This window comes from Panicum hallii, chromosome 5 (assembly GCF_002211085.1).
Source record: "Panicum hallii strain FIL2 chromosome 5, PHallii_v3.1, whole genome shotgun sequence".
In the NCBI taxonomy this organism is placed as follows: Eukaryota; Viridiplantae; Streptophyta; class Magnoliopsida; order Poales; family Poaceae; genus Panicum; species Panicum hallii.
In genome coordinates this window covers 54,965,510-54,985,230 of record NC_038046.1, presented here as the reverse complement: position 1 = coordinate 54,985,230, position 19,721 = coordinate 54,965,510, and the positions used below count along the sequence as shown (strand labels likewise).

At 46.8% G+C, this 19,721-nt stretch overlaps 4 protein-coding genes across 8 annotated transcripts; 3 read left to right on the top strand and 1 right to left on the bottom strand.

The window, feature by feature from the left end:
• The first annotated feature begins 715 nt into the window (after window positions 1-715).
• On the top strand, window positions 716-5,472 carry LOC112891531 (probable pectin methylesterase CGR2). Of its 5 annotated transcripts, none has more exons than XM_025958418.1 (7): window positions 716-1,158; window positions 1,251-1,429; window positions 1,521-1,578; window positions 2,019-2,060; window positions 3,070-3,438; window positions 4,291-4,390; window positions 4,964-5,155. In XM_025958418.1, the coding sequence occupies exons 1-7, from the start codon at window positions 1,149-1,151 to the stop codon at window positions 5,016-5,018; spliced, it is 813 nt and encodes a 270-aa protein (XP_025814203.1). In that variant the 5' UTR covers window positions 716-1,148; the 3' UTR covers window positions 5,019-5,155. The 5 variants fall into 5 exon arrangements, with proteins under 5 accessions (XP_025814203.1, XP_025814200.1, XP_025814204.1 ...); XM_025958415.1 differs by having other exon boundaries at window positions 748-1,158; window positions 4,335-4,390; window positions 4,964-5,472; XM_025958419.1 differs by having other exon boundaries at window positions 750-1,064; window positions 4,335-4,390; window positions 4,964-5,472.
• Window positions 5,473-7,467: 1,995 nt separating this feature from the next.
• LOC112891530 (uncharacterized protein At2g39795, mitochondrial-like) lies at window positions 7,468-9,880 on the top strand. The gene is made up of 3 exons (XM_025958414.1): window positions 7,468-7,770; window positions 9,020-9,405; window positions 9,499-9,880. Exons 1-3 carry the CDS (start codon window positions 7,483-7,485, stop codon window positions 9,656-9,658), a joined length of 834 nt encoding a protein of 277 aa, XP_025814199.1. The 5' UTR covers window positions 7,468-7,482; the 3' UTR covers window positions 9,659-9,880.
• Window positions 9,881-10,215: 335 nt separating this feature from the next.
• LOC112891532 (uncharacterized protein At2g39795, mitochondrial-like) lies at window positions 10,216-12,700 on the top strand. The gene is made up of 3 exons (XM_025958421.1): window positions 10,216-10,697; window positions 11,771-12,165; window positions 12,270-12,700. The coding sequence occupies exons 1-3, from the start codon at window positions 10,446-10,448 to the stop codon at window positions 12,427-12,429; spliced, it is 807 nt and encodes a 268-aa protein (XP_025814206.1). The 5' UTR covers window positions 10,216-10,445; the 3' UTR covers window positions 12,430-12,700.
• A 6,127-nt stretch (window positions 12,701-18,827) lies between these two features.
• Window positions 18,828-19,613, bottom strand: LOC112892812. The gene has a single exon (XM_025959920.1). It carries the CDS (start codon window positions 19,611-19,613, stop codon window positions 18,828-18,830), a length of 786 nt encoding a protein of 261 aa, XP_025815705.1.
• Between the last annotated feature and the right edge of the window lie 108 nt (window positions 19,614-19,721).

Here is a 19,721-nt window from a genome sequence, read left to right as displayed (position 1 = left end):
GTTGGGATCCAGTAATTTATTTTATTTTTAATTCGTATCACATCAGATATTTGGATATCAATCGGTGGGACTAAACATAATCTAACTATAAAACTAATTGATAAATGGAGATTAATTTACAAGACGAATTTATTAAGCCTAATTAATCTATCATTTGCACATATTTACTGTAGTACAACATTGTCAAATCATAAACTAATTAGCCTTTATAAAACTAATTACATAAATGGAGATGAATCTATTAAGCCTAATTAATCTATCATTAGCATATATTTACTGTAGCACAACACTGTCAAATCATGGACTAATTAGACTTAATAGATTCGTTTCGCGAATTAGCCTCCATTTATATAATTGATTTTATAATTAGACTATATTTAATACTTCTAATTGGTGTTATATATTTGACGTGACTGGGGACTTACTTTTAGTTCCTGTAAGCAAGCAAACAGGGTCTTAGTTTTTCTCCAACTGTGTTAGTGTTTTTTTCTGAAAGGCCAACTGTGTTAGTGTTAGGTACACTGAATTCTGGATCGACGATGCCATGTCAGGTTTACGAGTGTCCATCCGAGCGTTGACTAGTGTTGGGACACCGACAGGAGCACGATGGGTTGGGCCGGAAGCCACCCGGGCCAGGCCACCAGACCAAAACAGAGTATAGAAAAGACCAGGAGGCCCCACCGGTCAGCGTCACGCGCGCCACGACGCGTCGACGACCGACATCCCCGAACAAAATCTCCTCCGCCCCCGTCCTCGGAATTCGGGCCGCGCCCCACTAAACCCCGATCCCGGTCGCTAATGGCGTGCCCAATCTGCCACCGTCGTATATAGCCGGCCGCGCTCTCTATTCCCCCGCGAGCTCCATCAGCGAAGCGTAACTCCATTCCCGTGCCCTGCTCGTGCCGCCCCTCCCTCCCTATCGCGCCGGATCGCCACCCACTCGCTGCCCCCCACCCCACTCCGCCCCGCCCCACTTCGTCCCGGCCTCCCCGCCTCAGATCCGTTCCCAATCCGGCAACCCTAGCGCGCCGGATTCCTCCCCCGCGTCCCCGCCATTGACAGAGGTACCGCCGCCGCCTCCTCCTCGCGCCACAAGGGGTTCCGATCTGCGGCTGGCGTAGAGGGTGGGTCCGGCTCGCCGGCTGCGGATGCATCCGCGTGCGTGGAGGCTCTCGTCCGCGGCATTGTGGGGGCTCTCGTCGTTCTATTCCGAGTTTCCCGCTAATCTGAGCGGTGGTGTGTATTCGTAGGCCATCGAAGGGAAGAGGGAGCTTGGCTAGCCGGATTCGGGAGGGAGGCGAGGAGGATGTCTAGGAGGTCGGTGAACCCGAGCCGGCGGGTGTCGGACGGGGGCCTGCCGTCCGTCGGCGGCCTGTTCCACCATAAGTCGCGCTCGCCGCCCGTGCTCACCATTGCCCTCGTCGTCCTGGTATTTCCTCCTTGTCCTGTGCTACCAGGATGCTAACGGTGCCGTTTGGAATTTGCTCTGACTCTGACGGTTTAGTTGTTCATGTCTGCAGGGCGTAATTCTTCTCATCGCCTACTTCAACAGTGGCTCAGGTCGGTTAAAGGCTCTCGGTTAGATTCGCTAACTTATTTTTCCTAATTAACGTTGGGTTATGGAAAGTTTATAACTGCTAATTGGCGTGGCTTGTGACATGTACGAATTAAATTCTGTACTTGCTTAATTTTTGGACCAGTGAGCATGGCTTGTGACATTCCAAATTAAATTCAGTACCTGTTTTCTAAGTCAACACTTCATTGGAATGTGGAGTTGTGGACACACACCTACAATGTGCAGTTGCTAATTGTTTCTGAGAAGTGATAATGCATATTTATTATCACGCAATGTAGAAAGCAGAGTGACTAAGTCAATAAGTCATTCAGTTAGCAGCTGCGAATTATGATTAAAATCTTATCAGTTTGCATTGTGGTTTTGTTCCAGAAGACCGAATAAGTCCAAACAGTTTCTCCTTCATTCCTTGCACTTCTTGTTTGACTCTTTCCCCAATGTCCAGGTGTAACTGTTACAAGCAGAGAAGCTGTGAGCAGGTCCGAAGGTACATTTATCCTTTGCATCTCTTTCTCAAGTTACATCAATTACTGCTGTCGTTTCAGAGTATCCTAATGCAAAATTTCTTCCTAAAATTTACTCTGCTTGTATGCCATTATAGTTGCAGCTTGGAATTAATTTTGTTCTCTCTGACTTCAAGCTGTGCTTTGCTATTATGATGCACACTTCATACGCTCAACTAATTTTTCTTCACTCCGAAAAAATAATTTTCTTCAGCAATCAATCTCACAGCGCCCTCTATTTGCCCATGTTCTTGTAAGCTTATCATTGTTTAGTGGTGCGGCAACCTCCAAGTATCTCAAACACGTTCCTATGCTGATTCCTTAGAATCATTTTCCTGGGGAAAACCTGCATGGCTGCATCTAGATCTTACTATCTCCATGTTTGGTGTTATTCTTCACTAGGCAATGAAATAGAGCATTCAAATGCTAGGAACTGATGACCAATTACGGGGACATGATAAATAGATGATTTTCCCATTGAACACACGAACTATACCATGTCACTATAATTTGGTTGTTGGACAGCAAAACATTTTTTTGTTGTTGATTAATCTACCTACCTTTTTCTTGGACCTGGATAGACCAGTAGCAAATCCTGTAAATTAGGGTACATGATTTATGACGTTAATCATTATGAGGTTGATACAAGCCAGCTAGATAAAATAAATTTGCCAATAACACAGTGAACAGTTGAATTTTTATTGTTTGGTGTAGGGATGCAAGTTATATTTATTTTGGGTCATTGGGTCGACCCAAAAACTTGATAAAATGAACTAGGATGGCATTGTGCGTAATTAATTTAGGAGGAGAAATGAACTAGGATGGCATGCCATCGTAATTACTTAGTTGACCCATAAAACACCATTGGGTACCCACTTACATCCCTAGTTTGGTGTCTTAGCCATCTTCTTTATGTTTTAGCTTCCGAAAGTACTAATGTGGAAATCTTATCCTCCTATTTATCTCAGACTTTTTGTTTATGTCTGCTCCCAGGTTCTTGCACATCAGAAGTTATGCGGGCGCTTCCTTATCTTAAAAAGGCATATGGCACTGCGATAAAAAAAGTGCTCCATGTAGGCCCAGATAGTTGTACAGTAGTTTCTAACTTGTTGAAAGAAGGAAAGGTTGAAGCTTGGGGAGTGGAGCCTTATGATTTGGAGGATACTGACAGTAGTTGCAAAAGCCTTGTGCGCAAGGGCTTTGTGCGCATGTCTGATATAAAGTTCCCCCTTCCATACCGCTCAGATTCTTTCAATCTTGTTGTCGTGTCAGATGCTTTAGATTATCTGACCCCAAGGTATCTGAACAAAACACTTCCAGATTTGGCAAGGGTTTCTACCGATGGCCTTGTTATCTTTGCTGGTATGTACTTGAAACATTTACTGTCTTTTGTTGTTGGGAGAACCTATATTTGACATAGACATGCCTATAGATGTACTTTTTCATGGTATAAGAATCCTTTCTTACTTCTTGAAACATTTACTGTCTTTTATTGTTGGGAGAACCTATATTTGACATGTGCATGCCTATAGATGTACTTTTTCCACGGTATAAGAATCATTTCTTTTTTTTTAGAAGTGATCAAGCGAACTCCTTGTCCTTTGCTCTCTGCAAGTAACAAATACTACTGATTATTTATCTTTCATTAGGTGGCTGTTACATTTGAAGAGAAGAATATTTTATTTGAAATTTTCTTGTAGAATAATGTTCAATTTGCCATTCTTTTTCCACATCTTTTGATTAAGAACTGCATGTATCTTAGTTGTGTCTTTGGGTAGTTATATTTTCTTTATCCAATAAAAAAAATTGAAGGATGAACTTTTAAGATAGTATGTGTTTGTATCCTAATGTAACCAATGTAAATCTGGTGCTAGTGCAACAGCAGATGATAATACATCATGGAGATCAAAGTGGTATGAACTTTTAAGGTTTAATGTTAGGTCTCTATAGCAGGTACATGATTGAACTCTTGGGTTGGGTACTGGAGCTGAAACTTTGCTGTTCAAACAGCTCTAGTTTCATTCCTTTTGAGTGTTGAGTCAATCAAGGTTGGCAACTTGCTAGTGATGTCTGCGTATGCCCCTGAAAACTGTGCAACTCCTGTAATATTTCTTGTATACTTTTATTAAATATTTTTAACATAGCTTTTGCATGTTTTATGACAGCGGATGGCACAGATTATCTGAGTAGTGTTTGTTTCATTCTTCATTTCAGGCATAGATTATCTGAGTAGTGTTTGTTTCATTTCTTCATTCCAGGCAATCCAGGTCAGCAGAAACCTAAGGTTTCAGAACTACCAAAATTTGGGAGACCGGTATGTACTGTTGATTGCGTACAGATTTGTGTTGCGTATGATTTAACTACAAGAAGGCCGCTTCTACTGAGCCAAACCTATTGTTCTACGTGTTTCCTGTTCATGATGCGAACACTTTAGGATTAATTTTACGCAAAGAATTGCTGATTTTCTAAAAAGTTACTGCTCCGCTTGGTGATCTAATGATATTGCTTGTGTGGGCATATTTTCGTCTGAACGTTTGATGTCCCAGAATTAATTTGGATTTTATATATTGACTATTGTTTTGTTATGCTGTATTTTGAGACACTTGTTACCCATTGCCCAGTCAGTCAGTCCATTACTGTTACTGAATATTGATGGTCAGTCTTGTTCAGAACATGTTGATTTGGCCATTTTGTTGTGTTACGTAAATAGATTTCTTTTGTTCCGCATCCTAGTAGGATATCTGTTGGTGCTATTGATGGTTGGTCTTGTTTGGAGACTGTTTGTTTGGCTGTCTTGCTGTCTAATCCAAGTTTCCACATCAATAATGGAATATTATACTGTACTTCACTGAAGGCTAGAAAATTTATCCGGTTTGTTCGTTCGCAGGCAAAATTGCGGAGTTCTTCATGGTGGACTAGATACTTTGTCCAGACTGGCTTGACAGAGAACGAAGGACCATTGAAGAAGTTTGAAGAGGCTACATCCAAGAACGAATACAAACCAGATTGCCAGATCTTCCACCTTAGTACGTAGGATTGTGCTCGTTGAGGTGATGCCCATCCACATCACCTTGGATCATGGCCGCACCAGTTTTGTAAGCAACATCTTTGCTTACCCCCTGTTGACTCGCTCATCTTTCGCGCGGAGGAACCAGTCGCACAAAAGATCCAGCCTTAAGCTATAGGTAGCTTATGTAGAGAGAGGCTTTACCACTTGATACTAGAGATTCACTCTGGGAATTAAATTATGTGTTATTGAGGATCGCAGATTTCAGCGCGGATGATATATACGCAAGAACCTCACACTGTTGTACCCTGTTTTTCTTGGTGTGTTAGTTGTCTGGACGGATTCAAATGTAAGCTTATGGTCCAAGAGAAGCAGTTTGATCCCTTGCCCTCCCTTTGTCCGCACCTAAGAAATAGTAGCATGTCGTTTTCAGAAAGTTGGATGATGCTTCAAGCCGAGCCATTCTTCCCGCTCCGATACCTGAGAAAGATGGTCTACCAAACTTCGATTATTAAATCTGTATTCGTCAACCCAATGATAAGGTTTTAGTTGAAGTCTCGATCGCAAGCTTCACCAAACAAGCCCCGGAAGGCATAACAAACATCACTAGAATTTGTCCTAGCGCCAGGTAACTTGTCCCTTGTCCCCAGCCTGTTGCATCTTTTTTGCGGCCCTCCAGTTTCTTCAAGCACAAGCCCATCGAGGCCATCTTCATGCGGAGCACTGGATTGCTCTTCCTCCCCTCCCCCAGACCAGAATCAGAAATCCAGGTTTTTTCCACCGGCGGAGGCACCAGACACCAGAAAAATCATTTTTGCCCCCACCCACTGACTTGTTCCCACAACCAATATTCCGACTTCCCAGCTGCAGCACCTGCGCCAGACCATCCTGTGCCTGGCATCTTCCCTTCCTGATAAGTATCACCTTCGTCTAGTCCGGGCACATTATCCTCTTCCTCTCCCCTCCTCGTCCAGTTGATGTGGCGGCTAGGGCCATCCTCTCATTGACCATTTCCCCAGCCCAGCTAATCCAGTTGTTCCTCACTAACCTCCGGTCGAATTGATTAGTCAAAGCTGGGAGCAGTTCTTTGTCTCGCTAATCGCCTTCATAAACACCCGCTCCCCTCGCGCACCTCTCGCAAACAGAGAGAAGAGGAGGAGTTGTTGGCTTGCCCTTTTGGAGCTTTTCGCTGGAAGAGAGTGGAGACGTCCATCCATGGAGGGCCTGCTGCCGTTCCTGTACCGGGCCATCCTCCACCTCGCCAGCGGCGGGGAGACGCCCCTCGGCAACCCCTTCCGCAACCAGTCGCCGTCGGAGTCGCCCCTCGCGCCCTACTACGTCCGCCTCGCCGGCGCCGCCGACATGCCGGCCTTCCTCGCCTCCACGGGGCGCGGCTACTACGATCGCGGGTGAGCCGGCCGAGGGGCCGCTTGGACGCGACATGCTGCAAGACACGATACGAGGCGTGCGAAGAAGAATTCTGTGTGTGAGTCTGTGAGTCTTCGTTGATTCTCGTTTCTCTTGGCTGCTGCTTCTTGGAACAGCCTGTGTTCTTCCTTCCCTTGGCTTCTTGGAATAAAGGCAGCGATGGATGGATGATGAATCCGAAAGGGGCCTTGTGAAGGAGGCTCCTCTTCCTCTGCCGTTGTATATACGTGATCAGTCTGGGGCTCGCCAAATTGCAGGCGCTCAGACACGGCGAAATATGAAAGCTGCTACTGATGATAATCTGATGTACACATGTTTGTGATTTTGCGGTCAAGGCGCTGTGATGTTCTTGTCCAGTTTGCGCATGAACTCTTGCTGCTCCTTCTTGGCCTCGGATGCCTACTCTTTTATCTTTTTCTTGATTTCTCTTTCCTTGCTTTGGAAATCAATACATCCTATGTGCGGCTTGATCAGAAGTTCAGAACATGTCATTTGAAAAAGCGAAGGGAGCATGATTGTGCTTGGTCGAAGCTGTTAGCAGTTAGCACCAATTCAAGGGGGAAAAAAGAAACGGAAGAAAGCAAAACATGCCATCTTTTCCAACTACTACCATTGTTTGGCTCGCCTAAAAACTTTTGAGGAACCAAATAATTTCCTTTTAGGACCAAAAGTTGAAACGGCGAATTTTCATTATGATTGTGCCGAAATTATTCAGTTTCTCGAACAATTCATAGAAAATTTGCCTTCCCAATTGCAGCGTTCCAGTGTTTCTACCAAATTCCTCTGCGCACACGAACGCGATAAATGGCAATAGGACAAACGCGAAACGCAACCGAAGAAACGCCTCTGCTGTCACTGACGTGTGGGCCATGCACCCCGGCAGCCTATGTGCCGTAATAAAGCCGCCCCATCCAAAACCCAAGCAAACCCCTCCCCTCTTCCTCGCCTTATCCCCTCCCCTCCCCTCCGCCATGGCCTTCGTCTCCGCGACTGCCGCCGCCTCCGCCTCCGTCACCCTCCTCAACTCCGTCCCGTCTGCCGTACGCGCGGGCGCCGGCGCATGGGCCTGCCCGCAGCCCCGGCGGACCCTCCTGGCTCCGCTGCACGCGGCGAAGGGCGCCAAGTCGGTGCCGGTGGAGGTGGTGCTGGAGAGCAAGGTCAAGGGCAAGAAGAAGAAGGGATCCGGCGCCGGGAACCTCCCCGGAGCCCTCGACGTCGAGATCAGGGAGGCGCAGGAGTACCTCGACAGCGACGAGCAGGTGACTCCCTCGCGCTCCCCACATTTGCAGTTGCAGCTGAATCATCTGGTTCCGGTCCAATTGCGTGGTATATTTAGCGATAGTATGTAATAACCTCGTAGAAGTACTGGGATTGCGCGACTAGAGAAGCGTCTCTATCCGGATTAGAGAGGAGCTTGTGATGTTTTCCTGAAATTTTGTCAAGTTCTACTGTTCTAGTGAGTTCACGGCTGACTGATTGGTAGCAACTAACAGGTGTACTGAACTCTAGTTGCTGATTTACCACTAGGTTGATGTCGATAATTTGGCATGTTAGGAGGAAGAGCTTAATTCACACTCACAGTGAAAAATAATTAACATTGTTTTTGACCACTTAATTCTAGTTTGCATAAAGGATTTGCTTTACACAGTTTTCTCATCGCTTAATTATGGTAGAAATGGAGCAGGATTATCCCCTCAAAAGGACATTTTGGTACTTCGTTGCACTTATTGGTAGTGGATTGAACCAGTTCATGTTCTACATGGATATCATTTCATTCTGCACAACTTGGCATCAAGATTCTCCAGTCATGTTTTCTATATTCTGTAAGCGGTCATACTACAGATTTGCCGTATGGGTTGTTAGTCAGAGAGCTGTTATGTTCTTTGCATCTGGTATTCACTGCCCTGTTGGATCCAGATTTCTGGCTTCCTTCAAAATTTTTTCTCGCATATCTTAGATATTTTCTTTTCTTGTGCTTGCTGCCTGCTTCGTGCATATATACATATGACCAATAAAGTATGCCAATGGTATTTCTTTGCATGTATGTGCAATAACCTTTCATGTGATTTACAGTATAACTCGGTTTCATGTTGCCACTTTTTATAATAATATCCCCAAAAAAGTAAGAAACTTGGATCACTTTTCTTTTGACCAGCTGCAATAATTCAGCTGGTGTCAAATCACCCAATCATTCTAATGATTTTAGGGGAGAATGACTTTAAATGACTGGGACCTACTATTGAGTTTGTTGAGGGTTTATTTTGTTTCAAGCTTTGAACTACCTTGAGGCTCCATGCGAGTGCAATGTTCAAACTGACATTGAGGTTGACTGATTATCTGACCATGCATTCTCCTGAATTTACTTGTGGCAGATATTACTTTCTGCAAGGTTTAACATTTAGCATAAAAAAGTTTACATTCTGGATTTCTGGTTCAACAGTCCTTGGTTTTGCAAATATTCAAGCCTTTTAGCTGTATGCCTGTATTCATTAATCCTTATTTTGACAGGAACCTGTTCCAGACAATTTCCCTTTTGAAATCCTTGACGAAGACGGTATGAGCGTGGTTATTTTGAAAAGGGACTACAAGGATGAGAAGATTGAGGTCGTTGTCAGCATGCCTAATTTAGAAGGGGGCCCTGAGTTTGATGATGAGGATGGTGAGGGCGACAGTGAGAGTGCTGGCAAGGAGGAGGATGATGATGAAGAAGATGAGAGTGCCGCAGATAGTAGCATTTCTTTAAAGGTTGTAGTCTCCAAAGCCTCTGGCCCAAAGCTTGAGTTCACTTGCACAGCCTTCCGTGAGGAGATCACCATCGATGATATGCTGATAGTAGAGAAAACAGATGATGATGATGGGGAAGAGAAGTTCCCGTACGAGGGCCCTGAATTCACGTAAGCAATAACAGTTTCCACGTTCAGTTTACGTTCTATAATAATGAAATGCTAGCTGCCAATCCACTCAATGCTGGTTCGTTTCTATTGCAGGGAGCTCCCTGTGAATGTGCAGAAAGGCCTGTTCAAGTACCTGGAGCAACGGGGGATCACGCTGCCAGCTACCAACTACATGCACGACTACATGGTGACCAAGCAGGCACAGGAGTACATCCGGTGGATGAGGAAGCTGAGGGCTTTCGTCCAGCAATGAGGAACAGAAACGTGATTCGGCAACATTGTTTTGGTAGCCTAGCCTTAGTATGTGTTACAGGAATATTACAATTACGCGAAGCTTATGACTCTCTCTAAAGGAGAGGGAAAGATGTATCTGTCTCGATGAACCTGTATCAGCTGGCGAATCAGGAGCATGTAGATCTGTAGCTGCATTTCAAGAAAATTAAGAATTACTGGTTACTTCTAGCTTTAGCTGTTACCATTTCTGTGCTGCTTCTCTGGGTATATGTGGCGGAGTTCTGATGGTTGATTTGTTGTGCAGAAAGGAGCGCATTCTGCTTGCTAAAGGTATTTCTTTCGTTTGGAACGGTGAGGAATCATTGAATCAGCTTTGGGCTGGGCTCATATTGCTAAAGATATTTGACTGAAATCATATTTTTCAAAACAATATTTGACAGAAATCATATTTTTCAAAACGATAAATTGATCAGCTGTTTAGTGAAGCGTGAGCACAGGAAAACACACTTCCAATTGTAAGCTGGTATTTGTCCTTTGGGCTCCCGAAATGTATTCGTTCTGAGTAGAATCTAGGAGTAGTAGTTTAAAAAAAAAGAAGCAATTCCTTTCTTCTTCCGCAAGAAGCACACCCTGGGGCCTGGGCAGAAAATATGGAACAAAACAGGCTAGAGATCAAGCTGACGGATGGGTCCCACCGCTTCCCTTCTCCTTAAAGCCTCGCAATCCCCCACGCCTTCCAGAGGCGCCCCCAACCCCTAAACCCCGTAAACCCTAGCAGGCCTTCACACGCCGCCGCTCCTCTCGCCATGGCCCTCTTCGCCGCCGCCCGCCGTGCCGTGGCATCCGCCGCACCCCTCATCCTCCGCGCCTCCGCCTCCTCGGGGGCCCAACGCGGCGGCGCCCTGCTCCGGCCCCTCGCCGCCGCCGCGGCGCGGCCGCAGCCCCGCGCGATGCCGTTCTCGTCGGCGCCCGCGACGAGGCCCAGCTCCGACGCCGAGCTCCTCAGCGTCATCGACTCCGAGATCAAGTACGCCGAGGACTGCGACGACCACGACAGGGTAAGCGAGCCGATTCCCCCTATGAATAATGTATCTTAGTTCGGATCTTAGCGTAAAAGCCCAAGAATCAATCCTTGTTTCGCGCCCTGGTCCCTTGTCGGTGAAAGTTTAGTCACGCTAAGGAGCAAATTTATGGCCTGTTTGGTGGATTGATTATTTGTGTCATGTATGCTGCTGTAAGCGCTGCGAATTGGGATATGATATTAGGGACAAGGAGGATGTTTAAATAGTATTGTTGTGTTGATATTTTGATCCAATCCGTATGCTCATTCCGCTAATGGGAGTGTAGTCCTGTTCCCCTGCTTGCCGTTTACCCGAAGCTCGTAATTCTTCTGCACGTTCGAACAACTGATTCTTTTGCTCTGAGGAAGAATTTAGCTGTATTGGAGTTTTCCTCAGAAAATTGTGGTGCTTTTGCTACACATCTGATAATAACTGCTACTCTTCTCTTGATTTTAATCAATTTTAGTGTCTTAGCTTCTTCTCGTACTATATAACTATACCAATCCAGAAATTATACGGTTTCTAGTACAAATATTTTCTTTTGGTTTTACTGACCTGACAGCTCTGTCTTTGAATACATGTGCCTGTTGTCACTATAATTTTGTTATTGTATTGTAGTTTATTTGTGGAAGCTGATGAATATTTGCTGCTGCTTGGCGTTGTTGTGTGTATTAGTATGAACAGTGTGATATAACCATTGTGATTCATCTGTGCCAATTTAAAGCATCCTTGCTTTGAGTATTACAGATGGTCCGTAGGTAGCAGAGAAACAAATGAATTTATTGCAATTGTTGATAGCTATATGGCAGGATAGAAGAGTCTGCCTGTGAATTCAATGCGTTAGCAGTTTAGCTCAACTTGTACGATTTTTGGTATGCAGAGTTGAAAAAATGGAGATTTATGTATGTGACCCATCCCACATGACGGTTCTGATGTCAACCAGCCAGTTCTAATCTTGTGCAGAGAACCTTGCATTGTCATTTATGTATTTACTTTATAGAGAGCTATCTGTTCATTTTTAGTAGTTTTTGTTTTTCAGTTTGGTTCTCATTTGTTCGTCTTGAAATCAGGTTGAGGAGATTCCAGATAACTTCCCTTTCAAAATCACTGATGAGAAGGGGATGAATGCAATTACCCTTACAAGGACATATCATGGTGAGCAGATTGAGGTTGTGGCTCACATGCCCAGCCTAGTCACTGGAGATGAGCCTGATCATGACCGGGATGACGAGGACAAGGGCGAGGACAAGGGCGAGGAGGGAGATGGCGGCGATGAAGATCAAGGCGAGAAGCCCCCCCAGTCGAGCATCCCTCTCACGGTCACTATCACCAAGAGTGATGGACCCGTCCTTGAATTCACCTGCACTGCCTATCCTGATGAGGTCCTCATTGACTCCTTGTCCGTGAGGCAGCTGTCAGGGGATGATGAAAATGACTTAATTGCATATGAGGGTCCTGATTTCAAGTAAGGAGACAACTAAACTAACTCGTTTTGATTTCTTGAATATATTAGCGCTTTAATGTATCCCTATTTTGTGCTGACGATTAACATTTGCTTGTCTGCTTCAGTGACCTTGATGAGAACCTGCAGAAGGCATTCCACAAGTACCTGGAACTGCGTGGCATCTCACCCCTGACGACAAACTTCTTGCATGAGTACATGATCAACAAGGACAGCCGCGAGTACCTCCTCTGGCTGAGGAAGCTGAAGGATTTCTTCAAGCAGTAGAGATCATGGCCACCGCTTGCATCTTCCCTCTTCCCAGGCATAAGATAGTCAAGTTTCTTTGCACATTCAGATTTTGGAGTGACGTACTGCTCATCATTAGATAAGCATTAAGGACGCATATGCACAACCGGAGCTGTCCAAGTTCGTTTTCATGACTATATGTTTCTGGTGGTATGACAACGGCCCACTGATCTGGAGGAACCAATGATATTTGGTAAATGTTCAAGTAGGATTCGAAGCTCTGTTGCTCTGCTTTTTGTTACCCTGGAAACATTTGGGTTGTGGTGAGGACGCGGTGCCCCAAGCGTTAACCTGATTCTGATTTTGACACCGGGCCTTGGCAGGGCCGCAGCCAGATTATATCTCTTTATGATTGCGTTGGGTAATATTTGATTAGTGCGCAGCCAACACCGGGTCTGCCAGCCCCGCCACGTCACACATCACCTTCCCTCCCGGATTGCCTTCGCGATGGGCACAGCACAGGCACCTCGCCCTCACAGTTCCCCGGTTTTACCGCTTTGCCCTCGACCAGCCAATACTAGGATCGAGCGCCTCTGGTAGTTAGCTAACTAAGGCTTACGAATAAACTCTTCAGATAACCTGAACAATCTTCATTTGCATCAACATTCAGAAGGATGCTGGCACAACAATACGTATGAAGATTCACTACACTTTAACAATTTGCTGATACCAAAATCTAAGCATACATCATCATGAATAACCGTAATGAAAACTGATGTGCTATTGCTAGTTGCTTGTATGATCTATATGTCATCTCCAATATTTGACTTCAGAACTTTCAGTTTTGTCCATTGACTACACCAGTTTTCAGAAGCCACTTGGTACTGCTGATAGCAGTTTGCAAAGGAATTCAATCTGTTTAGTATATCTGAGAACTCAAAGTTTCGAATGCCAAGTGGACAATTATGTTTGCTTTCTAGATTTAAAGACAAAAAATCCTATGGTTCAGAACTGAACTTAGCTGGCAACAACCTATATTGATTGAGAGATTCATATATGATAATGTGATCCTGCAATCTCTTGTGTCAGCTAGTGCTTGCTGATGTTGTAGCGGTGCTCTAGTCAGAATCCAAGACAGAATTATTGGTCAAAGGATAAGATTATGAAATATCAGTGCAAGAACAAACAATACACCAGACCACATAAGCACTACATACCTAATTAAGCAAACATAACTTTGGAAGTATCATGGAGCCAGGGGCGGTAACGGATCATGGTCCTAGTGCTCTCTTCACAATCCAACTTGGTCATTATATATTTAGCTCAAAATTGAATAAGATTAGAGCCCAGTCCTTTTAGAGTCCGGCCCTTAGATTATCTAGGCCTAGCACAGCATAACTTGAAAGTTAACTACTTTTGAACCCTGTGATGAAGCATCATAAGGTTGGCCGCATCAACAGAACATCATGCAGACTGGAATCAAGGAGATAATATACTACCAGCAGTATTGCCACGTCAAACAAGAAGTGAGCATAAGGTAAACAAACAACATGACACTCTGTAAGTCAGTATTCAATGTCGACTCATAATAAGTTGCATAATTACATGCAGGAAATTAAGAACAAATGTGAGAATGCGGAAAACTCCAGCATACATAATGTGTTCAGTCACAATTACTTAAAACGAGGACCTAGCAACTTAAAAACTGACAACAGCTGTTAGCATATCAAAGCAAACAGAACAACTGCAGCCACTCGAATAACTCTACTATTAGGCTATTAGCACCTAGTGAAGAGCTTGGTTACATATAAGATACATTACTAACCAATGTTGCTTGAAGCCACAAAGGAACACCAGCAGTAAAAATCCCAAACTGATGTAGACTTCGGAGATCAGACTATCCAAGCCATCACTACCCAAAACTAGAGTTCAGGCCCTATCCAACACCATTATTATGAAGGCACTGATGCCGTTCCAACTTAGCATAAGGGAATCTGATCTAACTATCAGTGACCATCTGAAGAGGCAAAGACCATTCCACAAAGCAGGGAATATAGGGCAAACATGGGGCCAGAAAGTATTCTTGAAGAGTGCAGATAGCATGAACTTCCTTCTTGTCCATATCATACAACATGAGTTCATTACGCAACCCACCAGTAAGGAAATCAAGTTACGCTCTGGATGTGCTGCAACCAATGTGTAGAACTCATATCTGCTGCGATGATGCCTTCCAAGGAGTTGCGTGATGTTCACATTATGTTCCAGGGCCCACTGCTCATTGCCATTAGTCCCAAGTGCCCAAACCGATAGCTGGTTGTCATTACGAAAATCCATGTGCATAGCATGCAATCGGCCCTGAGAATGCGCGATGAAACAGTCATCCTTGCTGATCTTGGGTCATATGTAGCTGTGTGGCATGCGGATTTTCCCCCAAGTCTTGCCCTCTGTGTATCGACGCTAGCTATAAATCAGTGGTAATTGAATAGAGGGTGCCATTAAAGAAGATGGTATCTGTATCAAGCCCCACTCTAGTGTCGTCGTCCCACTCACTCTGTCCATTCCAGTTACTCTGAATCACCCACTCGTCACGAACATAAACACATAGAAGCAGGAGGGCACGGCCGGGTCGCAACCCAAACGGACAAAGTGCAGAGGGTGCCAAGCCTCTGTACGCGGCAACAGGAACCATTCCTGAGTCGCGGGATTCGACACGACGTACTCTGGCTCATACGGAGACGATCTCCAGACTTTCCAGAGGAGAAGGCTGCTGCAGCACTCCATGAACAGGGGGGGACGCGCATAGCCCTCCAAGAGAGGGGGGGAGGGGTCGACCAGCTGCCGACCTCTCCCAGAAAGATTGAGGAACCGGAGGCTGTTGAGGTCGGTGTCGTCGTCTTCATGACGGGGAAGCAGAAGAAGCCGGACAGCGTCTGGGGCGATTTCTTGCGGAGGTCCGGGTCGGCGCAGAGGGCGAGCCAGGATCTGGAGACGCACTTGAAGCGGCAAAGCGATCTGTAGGGCACCCGCGAGATGATCTCGACGATGAGGTCGTCGGAGAGGCTGGGCACGCGCTGCTTCTTCCTCGACCTCCTCGCCATCCGATCTGCGAGTGGTGGAGGATTGGCATCATCTCGCTGCGCCATTTCTTGGATTCGATGGATTCTTAAATCAAAGATTAGAAGGAGAAAAGGAAGGGAAAACAAGCTAACCTCAGTGGCGAAGCTGCAGACGGGATGGCCTAGCGCTAGCGGGAGGCACCGGGAGCGGGATGCTGGGCGCCGGCGGCAGCTCAAGGTTGGGAGAAGTGAGCGGCAGCTACAGTTGCAGCTGCAGAGAAGAAGGTTGGGAGAAGAAGTAGGGGGAAAGGAGTTCTCTGTTCTGTTTGTGGACTTCAGCCCAGCCCAAGAAAGGTCATTGGTAGCCCAAAGTTGGCATGAATTGCAGTTATAGCGCCGATGAATCTTCTTCTTTGCAATCGCGCCACAACAATGAGTTTCCTAGTTTTCTTCAAAATTTAGTTTTATTTCCATCGGATGCGTTCTACGATTCGTGTGCGCCGCCAGCTTTTGCTCTTGTGGGATGTTTTTTTCTTTATCCAGGGTTTGCTGCTTCATAGTCCTGAACTAATAATACCATTAAATTCGTATATTCTCGACGTTTTGATATTTTTGGTAGAGTTAAATGCACGGTTGGTATACGAACTTGGCACTGTAATTGTTCATTTGGGTGCAATAACTTGGCAGACGGGTGCGCTGGGTGCGCTTCGGTCATGATCTCTCTAGTTGCACGTTCGAGCACAACAATTTGGTAGGTGAGTACACATAGAAACACAATCTTCTTCCCCATCCTTAAATTCCTAACCAAGTTAAATAAAATGCTCAAACCGGCTCTCTTCTTATAATCGAACAGTCCTCAAAATAAACACCTCTGATTCCTTCACACCCCATGCATCGTCATTTTGAGATGTGTGGTCCTAAACACAGCAACAAACAGTCATGCTGCGGGGTGCATGAGGCGTCCACGAACTACGGCGCCATGCATGAGCATGACACATGTTGCATACTAGATCAGCTACCAGCATGTCAAAAGTTTGCTCACATGTCATGTCCGCGAGAATGCACTTACTTGCCAAGTTACTGCGTGCAAATGAGCAATTAGTGAGATGATGGAGTTATATCCTCCCACCTGCCAAGTTACTGTATCCAAATAAGCAATTAGAGAGATGATGCACCTAAATGCACCTATCTGCCAAGTTTATGTATTAATCGTTCATTTAACTCTTTTTGATAGATGCTCACAATTTATACTCTCGCTTTTGTTTGCTACACTTAGCTTTGAGAACGAGCAAAGGGCATTCAACAGAACTGTGTCTGTGCGACCGTAAATTCTTGCAAGAGGTTTTCAATTCATTTTTATAGATCAAGACCCTTTTGGCCCTGCTTTATAACTGTATATATTTGCTCCACCTTCAAATAGAAGGGCAAGGGCAATGTGTAGAGCAAAAGTAGTTCTTATATGTGGGTCCCGTAACACTGGTCAATGGTTGGGGTCTGTTTGGCATAGCTCCAACTCTGCCCGGAGCAGCTCCACTCCAAAACTCTAGCGGGAGCTAGCTCTCTGGGTGGAGTTGGAGCTGGCTGGATGGGGTGTTTGGCATGGAGGATGCCCCCAGCTCTAGAAAAAGTGTTTCGAGGATGGATTGTCCTTTTCCCCCTAACTCATGGCCCCACATGTCATCCTCCAGCGCAGCCATGGCTTTTCCTTGCACGTCGCGACTCATGTCCTGAGCTCGCAGCCCTCCTCAAAGTCCATCACCAGCCGCACCTTGGCCTCCACCTCGTCGGTCCCGATGCAACCCGTCGCGTATCCCTCCATCTCCTAGGCGCTCGTTGACCGGTGGCGGAGCACGGTCACCTGCGGCCCTGGCGCTATGTTCACCGACGACATGTAAAGTGACTTCCTCGCCGACCTCTTCTGCACCCACCTCCGCCGGCGGTGGCTCCGTGCCCTAGTCGAAGCTAGGCCCGCCGGCAGCGGCTCTGTGCCCACCTCGTCCACGAGCTCCTTGCCTGGACGGCTTGCTCCCGAGGGATCTAGGGTCCGACGAGCAGGGCCATGGGGGCGTCGGATGGGGGAGGGAGGGGAGGAGAACCGGGGAGGCGCAGGAGGGGAAGGCGAGGGGAAGGAAGCACCCTCCTGGCGGCGGGGTGGCCCATCCTGGCGGGCGCCGGCGGAGGTAGGCGAGGCGGAGGTGTCGGGTGGGGAGGAGGCATCAGGTGGGGAGGCAACTAGCGGAGGGGGCGGGGCGAGAAAGAAAGAAAGGAACCGGTACGTGTGTAACGAATGGTAAAGGTGAGTAATTTTTTCCGAACTCCACGTTGAAGTTAAAAACAGGATGTTTTGGAGCTGCGCGAGAGCTGCTCCAAAATTTTTTTGAACTACAGCTCCAGAATTTTGGAGCTCCGTGGAGTTTTTGAGTTGGGGTGTTTGGCTATAAATTTGTTTGAAGTTGGTGGAGGTGGAGTTCAGTTCCAGAGCCATGCCAAACAGACCTTTATTTCTCATCTCACAATGCTTGTTGTAAAAATAAACAGTAAGGGTGGGACCCATGAAGAAATAAAAAAAGATGGTGGGAGGAGCAACGAGATTGGAAAGAGAGAGGGATCCCGGGGGTGAGAGAAGATACTAATTTTTAATTTTATGGACAACCTATAGCGCTATGGGTGGCTAACGTCTTACAGGTATAAGAAACCTATAAGAACTGCCTCCACACTGGTTATAGCTATTCATAAGGTCCTAAAGATCACTCTTATTCCAACATTGCTCATGTCCTAAGGGATCTTAAAATTTGTGGGTAATTTAAGAGGGGCATGAAAAGTCACATGTACCTTTTTGTTAAAGCACCGTGTAATCTGCCTACTTTTCTTAGTTAGAAGTGGGGAAAGACGAAGATGAGTCATATCTATTAATGAAATGATTCTAAATTCGTCCTCGATAATATTTGAGGACGAATTTCGAACAGGACGTAGTGTATTTTTTAAAAGAAAATAAGAAATATAGCCCATAAAATAATGACATGCACCTAAATCCGTGTCGGAGAGAATTTAAACTTAATGGCTAGATACACCTCCACATCTTCAGAAATTTAGAGAACATCAATATTTGGTGGCACCATAACAATTAACAACGTAACCTATCGATTTGGAAGCTGAAAACAGTGGATTGCGGAACGGGGTGTGCTGGTGCTCTGCTTTTTCTCTACTGTTACAGCCTCACATACACGCATGCATATGCAGAAGTTTCTTCTGTATGAATTAACGTCGACAATATATCTTCTGATGCAATGTTTTTCTTTATTTACCGTACGATGAAACAAAATCTTTACATGAACACATGCATGGAGGTCCTTCCCGTTCAATTTGCACAGTTGAACAGTTCTATGTCACGAAGTTTGCGACGGTCAGTGGCAGCTGCGAGAAGAACGTAGCGCACTCGTACCTGATCCTGCAGTCCTCGCTGCAAAACATGCACCGGTCGCACCACGCTTCCCGCACGCCACAGCCGCTGGCCGTGCATCGATGGCTGCCGTCGTCCTTCGGCGGTGCCGCCACCGCCGGCACCGGGTCCGACAGCTTGGCCATCTTCCACGTCGCCTGCTGGATTGCCTCCATGGCCTGCGCGCGGCACCGCACGCACTCCTGGTTGCTCCTCGTGGCGGCCTTCTTGTTGTGGCTGCCGCTAGCCGCAGCCACCTCACCCTCGACCTCCCTAATGTGCCGCCTCGCGACGTCGCTGGCGCCGGCGGTCTTGTAGAGGACGAGGGCGAGCACGTAGGCCGCCACCTTGTGCCCCTCGGCGGCGGCCCGTTCGAGCAGCTCGACGCCCGGGCGCGCGCACCGGTGCGCGAATGCGAGCGCGACCCCCGACAGGAAGCAGGCCTCCGGGTTGCCCGCACCGGATAGGCTGCCGACGACGGCGAGGTAGCGCTCGCTGTCGGACCACAGCATCGAGGCCTCCCGCTCGAGCGCGACGCGCCTCCCGACGGCGCGGTCGCCGCACGCCGCGCGCATGGCCCGGCAGCTGGCGCGCAGGCTGCGGAGGTCTTTGACGGGCCGGGGCGAGGTCGCCGCGACTTGCCCCGCGATCTCGACCGCCATGTCGTGCGGGAGCGCGTTCGCCAGCGACGCCCGCCGCGCCGCCATGCTCCGGGTGACCACCACCATGGCGGCGCCCGCTCGTCGATCGATGCTAGTTGCTGGCGTATCGATTGTACCTGATGATCACGTACACGTACGGCGGGCATTGGCAGTTCAGACTCGCGGACATATCCT

What these genes read in the sequence shown, in the direction of transcription:
- LOC112891531 (XM_025958415.1), top strand. An exon ending in AGGTCGGTTAAAGGCTCTCG is followed by an intron (nt 1,579 to 2,018) that starts GTTAGATTCGCT and finishes CCCAATGTCCAG; the next exon opens with GTGTAACTGTTACAAGCAGA. An exon ending in TACCAAAATTTGGGAGACCG is followed by an intron (nt 4,391 to 4,963) that starts GTATGTACTGTT and finishes GTTCGTTCGCAG; the next exon opens with GCAAAATTGCGGAGTTCTTC.
- LOC112891532 (XM_025958421.1), top strand. Translation starts at nt 10,446, where the DNA reads ATGGCCCTCTTCGCCGCCGCCCGCCGTGCCGTGGCATCCGCCGCACCC. An exon ending in ACTGCGACGACCACGACAGG is followed by an intron (nt 10,698 to 11,770) that starts GTAAGCGAGCCG and finishes TCTTGAAATCAG; the next exon opens with GTTGAGGAGATTCCAGATAA. An exon ending in TATGAGGGTCCTGATTTCAA is followed by an intron (nt 12,166 to 12,269) that starts GTAAGGAGACAA and finishes TGTCTGCTTCAG; the next exon opens with TGACCTTGATGAGAACCTGC.
- LOC112891530 (XM_025958414.1), top strand. Translation starts at nt 7,483, where the DNA reads ATGGCCTTCGTCTCCGCGACTGCCGCCGCCTCCGCCTCCGTCACCCTC. An exon ending in ACCTCGACAGCGACGAGCAG is followed by an intron (nt 7,771 to 9,019) that starts GTGACTCCCTCG and finishes TTATTTTGACAG; the next exon opens with GAACCTGTTCCAGACAATTT. An exon ending in TACGAGGGCCCTGAATTCAC is followed by an intron (nt 9,406 to 9,498) that starts GTAAGCAATAAC and finishes TTTCTATTGCAG; the next exon opens with GGAGCTCCCTGTGAATGTGC.
- LOC112892812 (XM_025959920.1), bottom strand. Translation starts at nt 19,613, where the DNA reads ATGGTGGTGGTCACCCGGAGCATGGCGGCGCGGCGGGCGTCGCTGGCG.